Below are 14,001 nucleotides of genomic sequence, written 5' to 3'. Positions count from 1 at the left end.
TTGTTAGGACGCATGCACCTGCAGAAGCGGTTCCATATTTCCTAGTCTCCATCTTTTCTCAAACATTCCATCCTGTGTTGTTCAATTGATTATGAATGAAATGATATATAAGTGGTTTCTGGAGAAAAAAAATCTATCTATTTATAATGATTTAAATATGTCTGAAATTCGTAATAATATATATTTGATTTTTATTTTGTGTTGCTGGTAAAATTTTGTTGTTATTTTGAGTCATGATATATTAAAAGTTTTACTCTGAATTCGCTAGTTAAGTGATGATATGATATAATCTCAATGATTCTTTCAATGTATATTGATAGTTGGGATGATGTATATTATCACTACTATACTATCGCTTACCTAATAAAGACACAAAATAACATATATTAAAAACTCAAAACAACGAAAAAATTTATCAGAATCTTAAAACAAAGATCAAATATATATCATAAATCTAAAAATTATTTAAGTCATTTGTAATTTACATGAAGGTAACATTTTCATATAAATAAAATTTAACAAAACAATTTCACCAATTACCACATCAAACTTTCAGCTTAATTATCATCATTCTACCGTTTAAAATAAACCTTCACAATAAGTCTACTTTATCTTTCATTAATCTTAATTAATGAATGTATCATCTTTCCTAACCTATATTTCTCATTAATCTTTATAACTTTCTCAATATCTCAATAAATTTATATCAAACCTTTTGTATGACGTCAAGAGTTTATAATAACTCATACAATATGTTCAATTAATTGAATTAATTAAACTTCCTTATTATTATACTCATTTAAATTGAGAATGGAAATCTTATATGCAAGATATGTTTAAATTTTCATTAAAAAAATATAAAATACAAAATATTTCTTAATATCAAACTAAAAAAACCAAAAATATTTACAATTTATACAATCATCAATGATGATGATAATGAAAGGCAAAAATAAAAAAGTATCAATGATCAATGACAAATACATACTAGGATACACAAGAATTAACATTATCAATTATAGAAAATCATTCAATTGTCTAAGCAATTTGAAAATAAGTTAATTCATTCAATTAAACAAACAACTCAAGATCCTATAAAAAAGAATCAATCTTAATTCAAAGTTAGAAGAAAAAAAATTCAAAAGAAAAATAAATTAGGATTCAAACATGTACAAATAAAGACAAATTATTTTAACAAAAAACAAATACAAACAAGGATTCTGTTTATTAAAAAGGAACATTTTTATTTTTAAACTACAATATCATGCTATAATTATCTCGCATTAATTTAAACCAATAATTCTTTGACATAACACAAACACTTTAGTTCCTTAAAAAACATAAACACTTCAGCAAAATTTATTCTAAAACATTTACTATGATTGATATTAGGCCTAATAGTAATTTTGATTCCAACTTTTTAATTTTTGACAAATTTTACCATCATTTTTTTTAATTTAGCATATTTTATCTCCAATTTTAAAGAAACTTGCAAATTTTATCCTCTATCATTTATCTATTAATAAGTATAAAAGTTAAGAATAAAATTTTCCAAAAAGATAAAAAATTAGGGGTAAAATTCTTCAAAAAATTTAAAAATTTAAGGGTAAAATTTACAAAAATAAAAATAAAAATAAATCTGGAATAAAAAGTGCAATTATGTTAGTAGTAAAATAAAAAATGATAAAGTTCGTAAGATTCTTAAAAGTTGAAAATAAAATTCACCAAAAAATAAAAAATTGGATGTAAAAAATATAATTAAGCCTTGATTATATATATATATATATATATATATATATATATATATATATATATATATATATATATATATATATATATATATATATATCTTAACAATATAACATATTCATGCAATGCAACACACGGGTTTTTATCTGGTTGATAAATTATACTAATGTCCAAAAAAGTATACTAAGGTCCGACAAAATTCATTTAAAGTGCAAGCATTTTCCTTTTAGTTTATATTTTTTAAAAATTCTACCAACATTTGTTTTCCTTAGTTTCCTATGTTCATACCAAGCATATGTTTTTCAAGAACAAATTTCTTTGTCGATACACTTTAAATCATAAATTTTTTATAGTATTCAATTAGTGGAGACTTTAGGAGTTTAACAAATTTCGTAGAGGTACTAATATACTCGTAGTGTGTTTTTGTCATGATTTACTTATTGAGAGGATTGTTAAGTTCACCAACTCCCATGTTACTTTACACAACTACCTTGGGTATGGAATTTTTAGAGTGACGCCAACCACAATAATTACATTTTTTAAAGAATTGAATTTGAGCAGCACCGCACTAACACAATTGACTGGTCGGTAAAGTTTAACTATGAAAGAAAAAACTATAGTATTTCTCTTTTGCAACCATGTCATGAATTTCCCAAACTAGATACATGGGTTCCAACCATTTGAGTATTTGACATTAGTCACGTTCATTAATTTCCTCATTAAGGTAGCTTTTGTAACTTGTCAATAGCTTTTCAGCCAATGAATTACCGGTATTTCAATTTACTTCACCTATCCGTATCCGATTGATAAAGTATATATAACTCCATAAAAATATGTATGATATAGAAAAATGAAAGCATTTTTCATTAATGAATCAAAGACAGAAATTGTTATCTTTATATATGATTTTAAGAAAGAAATGAAATTGATAGTTTTATTCCTGAAACTTATAAAGATAATGATTTATAATTATTTTTTTTTTGTTTTTATAGCGTATAAGAAATATGTTCTTAATTTGAATTTACAGAGTTACATTTTATGTATTATGTTTTATGAATTTTTATACATACGTATCTAATATCTTCCTATCCACGTATCATATCCGCTAAAATACATTTTTTATTTTTATAAATATCGAAAAGTTTAAAATTTGTTTTTATAAAAATTTTGATATGTTTTTTGCTTTTTAAAATTGAAATGTGTTGTTTTTTTTTTTTTTTTCTGAGAGTCAGGTTTGGACAAATCTGAACTTACAAGATATTTTTGTAAATATTTTTTTTCGTCCCTATAAATATTGAAATATTCAGAATCCATCTTTGTAATATTTTGAGTCTTTTTTTTGTTCTCAAAAAATTGAAATTTGTTACTTTTTAGCTTGGACGTAGATTCAAGTATTTGAACCTACATGTCACTCTTTTGATTTCATTGATGACTATGGGAGTGAATGATTTCTGAGTTAAAAATCATCACAAAATATAGAAAAAAATTCATAAATTTGTAAATCTCTCTTCCCTAACCTCCTTCTTTCCTAACTTTCTTCATCTTCTTCGTCCACCAAGCTAATCCAAGAGAGAGTTGAATTCGAAAGTCAAGTTGTTGAATTTGTCAGTAACATTTGATTTCGATAGAACATTGGAATTGATATTTGTAACGTTGAGTTTGAAAGTAAAGGTGTTAGATTTTCGAAAGGAAGGGAAATTCAAAGAAGAAGAAGATGACAGGGTTAATAAGGTGGTGTTGGTCATTGCAGTTGAACATAACACTTTAAAAAAAACCAAAAAATTTGTTTATTTAAATTTGAAGAAGATGAAGAAAGTTAGGGAAGAAGAAGGTTAAGAAAAAGAGATTTATAAATTTGTGGGATTTTTTTTAGTATTTTGTGACGATTTTTAACTCCCATGAAATCAATGAAAGAGTGACACATAGATTTTGATACTCGAACCTATGTCTGGATAAAAAAGTAACAAATTTCAATTTTTCGATGACGAAAAAAAGACACAATTTTGGAGGGACGAAGTCTGAACATTTCAATATTTATAGGAATGAAAAATATATTTTAACCTATAATTTAAACTTTAAAAAATGCCACATAGGCTTGGATTCATCCAAGCCTTACTTCGGGCCAAAAAATATCACATTTTAATTTTATGAAGATGAAAAACGTATCAAAAAATTTGCATGGACAGATTCTGAACTTTTCGATATTTATATAGAGACAAAAACATATTTTAACCATCTTAGAATAATACAATTGTCATATTGGATATGTATTTTATCTTTGGATCATAGTTCTCAGCAAGTCCTTATTACCAGAAATCATTGCATGAGCATTTCCCATTAACAAAGTGATGGAAACGATTAGCATCCCTGACAATAATTTCCCTCTGAACTATTTTTGATATGTATTTGGTTACATTATGACAGTCAACACACACACGAAGATTTTTGGTGATCTTAATCAAGCTTCCACAAGGTGTGCTTAAAAGACCAAATGCAATGGCTAGTCTCTCACTATGTCCCCAGAGCAACTTAACCTTCATTGGCTCATTTACATCACGAAGAACACAACTAGTATCAGGAATATAACCTTCTGCCTCCACCTCAAGCCTTAAATTTTCTAATAATTGATAAATATCTGCCCAAGAAGGATGTGAATCATCACTAGCAAAAAATGTGTATACCTTGTTCCCTACTTCAATCAAACTATAACCAGGTATTTTCTTCATGCCCTGCATCCTCATGAGGCCTCTTATGTAGTTCACTGATTCCCATTTTCTTGCTTCAGCATATATATTTGATAGCATGACATAAATTCCTGAGTTCAAGTAATCTAAGGAAATTAATCTATCTGCTATTTGTATCCCCATGTTAGTATTCTTATGGGTTCTGCAACCACTGAGCAAAGCTTCAAGCACATCTGTGCTGGGTTGGAAGGGCATTTGTTTCACCAATTCATCCGCTTCCTCGAGGCGGCCGGCTCGACTATGAAGATCTACAAGACAAGCATAGTGTTTGTGCTGAGGCCTAACGTCATGATCCCTTTCCATGCTGTGGAACAAAGCCTTGCCCTCTTCAACAAGGCCTGAGTGACTGCAAGCTGTTAGCAGAGAAACAAATGTAGTTTGATTTGGCTTGAGCCTTTCCTCTATCATTCTACTGTAGACACCTAGAGCATAACGCCCGTGACCATGCATTCCATAACCCATAATCATAGAGTTACAGAGTATAACATCTTTTAAATGGAATTCATTGTTGAATAGCTTCTCAGCAGAGTGAATTTTACCACACTTGGCATACATATCAATCAATGCTGATGTAATAACTGCATCAAATGCATAGCCATGTCGGATAAAATGAGCATGGACAGTCCTTCCTTTAGTGAGAGATCCTAGGTGGGCACAACAGTGCACAAGACTAACAAGAGTAACAGAATTGGCAGCCACTTTTTCTTCTTGCATTTGACAAAATAATTTGAGGGCATCCTCTGCATAGCCATTTTGTGACAAACCAACCAGCATAGCAGTCCATGTAATTACATTTTTTTTTCCCATTCTTCCAAAAACAATAGTTGCCTGCTTTATAGCACCACATTTAGAATACATGTCAACAATTGCAGTGGACAAAACTAGATGCGATTCAAGTTCTTTTCTAATGATACAAGAATGGAGGATTCTTCCATTTTCCAAGTCAGATGTTTGAGAACATCCTCGAATAAGGCTCACCAAAGTTCCAGAATCAAACCCAGAACCACTTTGGACTAGTCTACGAAAGAGTGCATAAGATTCAGGTATCATACCATTTTGAACATAACCTGAAATCATAGCATTCCATGAAATCAAACTTCTACTGCACATGCTATCAAAAACCAAAGCAGCACTGCCAGTGTCACCTAAATTACTATACATATCAACCAACGAAGTAAGCACAAACACATCATTGCCCATGCCTAACGCAAGGACATAACTGTGAGCACACATTCCAACTTTTTTAAGTCCACTCTGTCCACACGCTTTGAGTAAGTTCGCCATTGTCACTGGACTCGGCCTTAAGCCACCACCAATCATCTCAAGAAACATTTGAATTGACTCCCAGAAGAGGCCCTTCTGGACATAACCGCCAATGATCGAATTCCAGCATACAACATCCTTTTCTGGCATCGCATCAAAGACTTTTTGCGCGTCAGCAAGATAACCACGCTTAACCAAAAAATTAACCATTGAACTACCGACATAGAGATGCAAATGAAACCCCCTTCTAACAGCTGCCCTAATAATTTCCATGCCAACCTCATCATCCAACAAGTCGGTGCAGGCCTTCAGAGCAAACATACACGTATAACTATTGATTTCTATATCACAAGACCCCATCATTCTGAACAACCTGGGAACCTCCATGTGTTGCTGGTTCCTCAAGAACCCGGCAATCATGGCATTGCAAACGGCGGTTTCCGGTAGAGAACATTGATCAAACACATTGCGGGCATGGCCAAGAAAACCCAAATCAGAGTAGACCCTGATGAGTTTTGCGGCCAGAAAGCTTTCCGTGGATACCCAATTCTTGATAATCTGCGCGTGGATGGACTTGACATGGATAAGGGTGTTCGAGAATTGATGCAAGAGTGAGGAGAAAACTGAAGGAGCTTGGTTGAAAAATGGGGCATGATGAACAGAAACAAATGTTGAGGATGGTGCAGCGTTGTAAATGGGCCTGCAGTTGCAGGGGATCCTTGCCTTCTCAAATGTGTGTCTGAGAATGAAATATGATAAAGACATCAACCATAGAGGATTAGTGTTCTAGTTACGTGCTCTGTTACCTCTTGGTATCTGCAAAACAACGTAGGTTTAGACGTGTAGTTCAATTTGGCTCTTTCTCTATACATTTGTTTTTAAGAACAAAAATGAACTCATTTTTTTTTTTTGTGCAAACGAGACTTTTTATTGATATTCAACTGTACTTGTATTGCTACTAAGTTCTTAGATCAAGTGCTTGTTTGATTAATCGTTCAAAAAGTAATTTTGGATATTAAGCATATTTTTATAAAACAAACTTAGTTTCACACGATGTTTGATTATACTTAAAAATATGGTTGCACATTAAAATTTTGACTGAAAACTTGTTTTTTGGTAAAAATGAGAAAAGGCTTAAGTTGCTCATGCAAATTCAATTTAAAACTTAAATTTATAAATTTTAATTCAAACTATATATGATAGAATCGTAATCATACAATATGATGCTAATCAAAATATATATATTTATCTCATTCACTACGAGGATAATGAGAAAAAATATATTTTACACCCCCATAGAAACTATAACCGGAGATATCATTGCTTCTATAAAAATAGGAAATATAAGTGCAGTATAAATATCTTATTTGACATAATTAAAAATAATCAACTAGATTTAAGGTGAAACCTAGACTTCGTACTAATTTTGACGTGAGCCAATTGCCATGAGCTTCAAGATACTTGCTTTCTGTAACCGAAAACTCTACTTTTTGATTTTTATCCTTCAGTAATTTCAGATCTTTTTTTATTTTTATTTTCTAATCAAGATTTTTTAACTTTTAATGCTATATATTAAAACTTAATATTTAATCAATTTTAAAAAAATCAATTTGTTTTCATCATATTATGAATTATCGAGATACTTAAAATACATATACACACAACATCTAAAGATGTAATTACTATTTAGTATACATAAATGATGATTTTTACCTTAATCATAAAATCGCATAAAAGAATATAGAACTCATTTGAATTAAGAAAAATATATTTATATTTAACATAAATATTAAAATTTTGAATAAGAACATTTAAAAAGTATAGAAATGAGTTATTTACTAGTCCAACATTCTATTCTTAAGTTTAATAGTTTTTTTTTTTAAAAAAAAAAAACACATTTTAGTTTTTTACCGTTGCAATTTTTTTAAACTTTTTTCATTCTCATTGTTTAAAATCAAATGAATTATTTATTTCTCTAACCAATTAACTATTATAACTATTGTTCACACAAAATTTGAGAGATAACATGAAAGAAAGACTTGTCAAGGAGTTAATAATACAATTGAAACAAGTTTTGAAGAAAGTTGGTTATTGGTAGACAAAGGAAACTAGAGAGATATATGCATTAGTGTTCCTTTTGCCTACTTATATAACAATCTCTCTAATTTCCTTGCACACTATAGATAATATAGAGATTAAAAGCCTTGATGCTCATTGTCTACAAATCACAGCAAAACATATGAAGATGCCAACACAATGCCCTTTGGCTGCCAACCACATGGAATGTATAAATTGAAATCTAACACAGATTCAAATTCAGGAGGATAGTACATAAGAGGAACAACTTTCTTAAAGACTTGTTTCAACTGAATAAACTCAAAGTTTAAGAGATAAAATGAAAGACTGACAAGGAGATTATTACATTGAAACAAGTCTTGAAAAAGCTAATTCCTCGCTTGTGTTGTCCTAAATTTGAAACTGCATTTATTTTCAATCTTCATATTCTCTATTCTCTGTGATTAATAGACATGGCATCAACACATCATCATGTTGTCATCTCTCAATCTCTGTATTGTATTTGCCTATTTAATATCTAGGCAAGAGGCATTATGTTGGCTTTCAAAACACTTCTCTTCCGTCTTGAAATTCCCCATAAACTTTAACCTTTTTATCTATTCTTTTAACTTAGCCCCCCCAATCACCCCACACACATTCATCCCTCTCAAGACCAATCTTAATCTCTCTTAATTCCTATTCGGAGAACACTTCCCCCCTTAAACCTACACCTCTTGCACTTGCAATAGATCCTCCAATTCAGTGACATTTCATTCCTCTTGCTCAAACCACAAAAAGGGTCCAAATAAGCAAAACTGACCTCCGCACCAGCCTTCAAATCCTTGGAAGCATGAATCACCAAGTAGTCCCCAACATGCAACCTCCTTGTATTAGGACAACAAGAGTGGCTTATAATGGGAGGTTACAACCACAACTCAACACCATAACAATCATTGCCCCTCCTTAACACATTGCCAGAAACGACATCCCCGGTGAGAGAATTCACATCCAATGTGAGTTCATTTGTAAATACAACAATTGAATAATTGTAATTGCTAGCTACAAATTTTTGGATGTAATTGATTATAGGAATATCTCTAGGTTTCACTCTAGGAAGTAGGACATTTGCTTCCTTTTTATACACCTGTTTCTATTTGGATCCATCCAAGTTAATGAGAAATTGGAGGTTCCTACCCACAACCATGGTTTATTAGTTCGCAGATATAAAAATTAGTTTCATCATTGAGAATGTGTGCTCACATATATAAGAATTAGTTTTATCATTGAGAATGTGTGCAACCAAAGCTGAAACAAGAAACAGTGCAGAAGCCCGCCTTGTGTTGAATATTTAAAATTTTAAACAATAAAATTTGGAAAATAGTTAAAAAGAATATGCGAATTGTCATGATGATTTAGAATTAGAAAGTATGGATATAATACATAGGGGTAGGGGTGGAAAAATGATAGATTGAATAAATTTTTAGTCGGATTATAATGGATTGGATAAAAAAAATTCATTAATTAATTTTAATTTATTTTAAAAAATTCATTTGATTCATGATTATGTAATAAAATCTAATCCAATTCATTTTAATGCAATGAACACTCAAACACATGCCTTGGCCAAAGGAGGTTTTACAAGCATTACCCTTTCTCCTCCAAATACTAAAATTGGTAGGGTTGACGCATCTCTCCGTATATATTTGTTTTATACTTTAAAATTTATAAAAATATATTTCTTATATTAATTTCATTTTTATACAAGAAAATATTTATTTTAGAATATGTTATATAAAATTAAAATTCTTATTTTTTTTTAATATTTTTCTTTTAGTGAATCAATTTGGTTTGTTATGTGTTTATTATGTTTTTTTTTTCTATTGCATGTTGGTTTTCAACTTTTGGTCAATGTGGTAGTTTTACTTTAAATTTTTTTTGTTGCATATATATCTCTCTCCTCCTTTAGTAAAAAACAAAGGTAGAGCAAAACTTTCTCTCTAAGTTTTTTTTTCTTTATTTCTTAATAGAAAATTATTTTTTTCTTAGAGTAAGAACATTGGTGTTCAAAATTTTGGTTCGAGATCCTTTTACTACATACTATTAGGACTAATGAGTTGTCATATCTTGATAGAGAAGCATAATCAGGTTTTTCTATAAGTGCAGTGATGATATTTTTTTCTCAGGATAACATTTATGCGCTTCAATCCAACTATTTAAAATTTCTCTTTCAAAATTATTATTATTTATTTATTATATGTTATATTACATTTTTAATCCATATTCTATCATAGTCTCAAGTTATTTTTATCATTGTTATTTTATTATTTAGTTTAAGGCTTTTCATCTTCTTCTTATTTATTCTTTTTACAAACATGACCCTTTCCCCTCCAAATACTAAAATTGGTAGGGTAGACACATCAACAACAACAAGAAGCATTCTAATCCCTTAATTTTAGCTATCGTTATGTCGTACTTAGTGTACATGGACACATATTCTCTAATTGCCACGGTAGATGACCTAGTTATTAATCCTGTGAAGCCAACAAGAAACATGTAAAAATAATCCTCACAAGAAAGAATGGAGTTGAATTATGATTTTAAAATTTTTTAAAATCTTTTTTGAACACAAAGCTATCGGCCGAAATAACATTGAAAGATAGATAACAATTTTTGACAAAAATTAAATCAGACAATGGAATTAGGTTTTACAAATAAAATATGTTTTTAAAACAAAATCAAATTTAAATCTTAGGTTAATTTAAAACACAAAAAGAACAAGAAACTTTAACATCAACAATCATTATGAACATTGCAATTTGCAACTGTGATCACCCCATCATTGGCTAGCTCTCGACATCCAGTGCACCCTTTAAGAATTGTCAGTGTTGTTCTTGACATTAACCTCCATCTAATTGACGACCTTGTATGAGAGAACATCCATGCATCACTTTATTATAACATTTTTATAATAACTATTACATCATAATGTCTATTTATCTTATTAATTAAAGATTAAAATACATTTTCATTCCTACAAAAGTTCATTTTTAATCCATGTGAAATTTGTTGTCAATTTTTTATTCTCACAAATTTATAATATATAACTTTTTGGTTCAGAATTAGGTTGGACTAACTTGCATTTGTTTGATCAAATAAAACTTTGACCCATGCACCATTTGTTTCGGTTTCCCATCCTCTATCTCTTCCACGTCATTCAGGGTGTAGCTGTGGCTATTTCCAAAGAGATAAGGGAGATGAATGATGAGGAAAAAAAAGCTCCGCCGCATACGGTGGTCGGAAATCGCTGCGGCTATTTCCAACGATTCTAATAGTTTCGTTTTTGTTTTTTCTCTCGTTGTTTGCACAACTACACTGATTTATTTTTTCTCTGCTACAATACCATGTGTTTTTCTATCAACGTGATGTTTTGTGTGTTCCATCAATTCTTTATGTAATATTGTGTGCGTCGTAAGATACTGTGTGTTGTCATTGCGATAATTACTTGAAGGAGTTGCATTTTCATTTCGCCAATATTATGCATAACTTCTTGTTACTTGTAAACATATACCTATTCCGAAAAGTAATTTTTGAAAGAAAGGGTACGTAGGAATAGAGGGGAATAACAATATTTCTAGAAGAGGGATTTGATGAACAAATGAATTAAAATGAAAAGGAACCACGTTTTCGAAAGAGAATATGGAGGAACGGAGGGGAATAACACTTGTATGCTCCCTCTTTTTCTAAATAACAGCCATTTAAAGTTATTTACACAAATTATCAAGAGAATTAATAATTTTTTTGAATTTTAATAAAATTGTTAGATCTTTTTCTATTTTATTCCTTGTGAATTCACTCATTTCTCTTTCCACTAATTATTTATATTTATTTCTATCCACCAAATTATTGATCAATAAGTCATTAATTCATCTTTTAAAAATGTGAAAATAATTAATTTGAGTAAGGAAATAATTGACAAAAATAATTAATGTAATTTTAAACTTTAAAAAATGATAAAAAAAAAATAGTTATTTTTTTCCTCTAAAAATCCAACAATTAAGAAAAGGAAATAGAAGGCCGCAAATGTGATGAAGGGTTCTTGTCAAGTGATAACCTTTAATTTACACGACTTCAAGTTTCAATTAAACAGTTAAAACACATTAAATTTTGAGCCGTAGCACTTTTTCTCTGTCTTATTTCATCATTTCTAGCCAATCACCTGAGTTCGTATGGGTTTCATGCTTTCTTCGGAAATAGCAGTGGTCGGTGAAGGAATTAATGTGGTATTGCAGCTCACTTGCCGACCATAGAATGCAAGTTAGCTTAACATGGGAAATGTTAAACGCGTGGGAAAATAATGCAACTTATCCTAAAATGGATATACCCATAGAAACATTACACTATTCTTCATATGTTGAATGTTGATTTTTAGATTCTTCTTGATGTATAAAGTTTTTATCCAACAATTTTATATTTGTTTAGTTTATTTTATTTTAGAAAATTAATTGATTTCTGTATAATTTTTTGAGAAAAATTATCAACATGTAATTGATCTGATTGAAATTGTACTTAAATTCTCTTAAACATAATCTGAAGTTTGAATCTTCTAAATATAAGAAAATATCCTTCAAAGTTCAAGTGACTCTTTAAAAACCTTTTTGAAGTAGAATTAGATAAAAAAAAATATTTTTTAAATTTTCCTTTCTTTAAGTTGGAAATATTATGTGATGCAGTTTTTTTTTTTTCATTTTTTTCATAAATTATTGTTTTTATTTTGTTGGAAAATATTTTTTTTATAATCTTATGTTTTAATTAAAGCTATTTAATTGCCTTTAATTTTTTAACATTTCTTTTAATTAAAAACTATTTAAAAATACTAAAAAAAGACTTCAAGCAAAGGTCATTATAAAGTTAAACTGATAAAACCTTTATTCAAACAAAGTGGACACAAAAGGAAGTTTAAGAGGACAGTTACACCTAGCAGGGGAAAGAGATCCATCCAAGAACCATGTAGATCTTAGGCAACAACATATAGCTCCGATCTTTCAACTTAACTGCTTGTCGGCATAATCCAAGACAAATTAGCAATGAATAAGTGGAATAATTTTTTATTCATGAACAAGTGGAAAATACATCATATCAAATCCAAGACAAATTTAGTCATGACTTTTACAACTATTAATCAATTTAGTTTACAAAATTGATACCATCCGTCAATTTAGTATCTAACATTACTAAATCCATTAATTTAGTCCTTAAATTTAATACTAGTCATAATCATTAATTTAATCCCTAATGTGCACCAATGTTATGAACTAAAATGAGTAATGCAAAAGAGTCAAAATAAGTAATGGTTGTCAAAATAGAAAATTAGTTTGACTGATCCCTAACATTAGATATTAAAAGTGTTGTTAATATTAAGGACTATTTTTTTGTTTTCTTTTATAACTTTGGGAAGTAAAATGATTAATACATTTCCCAATTGAGGACTTTTCCTGATAAACTGGATCCAGTTAAATCCTTGCTGTTTGATTCAGAGATGACTTCTTGTTGAAGTAAATGCGCCAGATATTCTAGGCCAGATCTCTCGAATTGACCACAAAATCTCAGTGCCCATCTCTTCATTTGAAGGATGATTCCTTTTTTAATTTTTAAATTCCCTCTCAAATCTCAATGGTCCAGAGGGAATTAACTCCATGATTGCACAATCGAAGGAAGCATCATGAAAATTAATGGCACAAATCCAAGAATGGGAAACGAGTCATAGAAGAATTGTGCAAGTAAAGATGGAATCCTAAGTTCTAACTATATTAAAAACCATCACACTAACTGCATGTTTAAATTAAAGTTAAAAGAACCAAAAAGTACTTTTATTCTGGAAGCAACAATTTTTTCATATTCATTTGGTGCATTGAAATTGGTTATTGTACATCTGCATCTCTCCATACATAGAGCTTCTGTTTATGGCATTAACTAGAAGTCTAAACGTTCCTTTCTAAACCTGTTAGTGATATTCATATAAACCTCCTTCTCTTTTTCTTTCCATCTTTCACTTTCATGATTTGACTTGAGAAAAAAATGAGAAAGATAGATGCTTATTTTCCTTTACGGGTAAAATCGATAATTCTGACAAGTTCCGGTTTTAGTTGTTGTAGGTAGCATAAGGGCTAGATGCTCATCATACAGTTAAGGA

At 29.8% G+C, this 14,001-nt stretch overlaps 1 protein-coding gene across 1 annotated transcript; it reads right to left on the bottom strand.

Moving 5' to 3' along the window:
* Positions 1 to 4,055: 4,055 nt before the first annotated feature.
* LOC114403529 (pentatricopeptide repeat-containing protein At3g12770-like) lies at positions 4,056 to 6,521 on the bottom strand. The gene has a single exon (XM_028366547.1). The coding sequence runs from the start codon at positions 6,519 to 6,521 to the stop codon at positions 4,056 to 4,058; it is 2,466 nt and encodes an 821-aa protein (XP_028222348.1).
* Between the last annotated feature and the right edge of the window lie 7,480 nt (positions 6,522 to 14,001).

This window comes from Glycine soja, chromosome 20 (genome assembly GCF_004193775.1).
Source record: "Glycine soja cultivar W05 chromosome 20, ASM419377v2, whole genome shotgun sequence".
Lineage (NCBI taxonomy): Eukaryota > Viridiplantae > Streptophyta > Magnoliopsida > Fabales > Fabaceae > Glycine > Glycine soja.
This window is presented reverse-complemented; position numbering and strand designations above follow the sequence as displayed.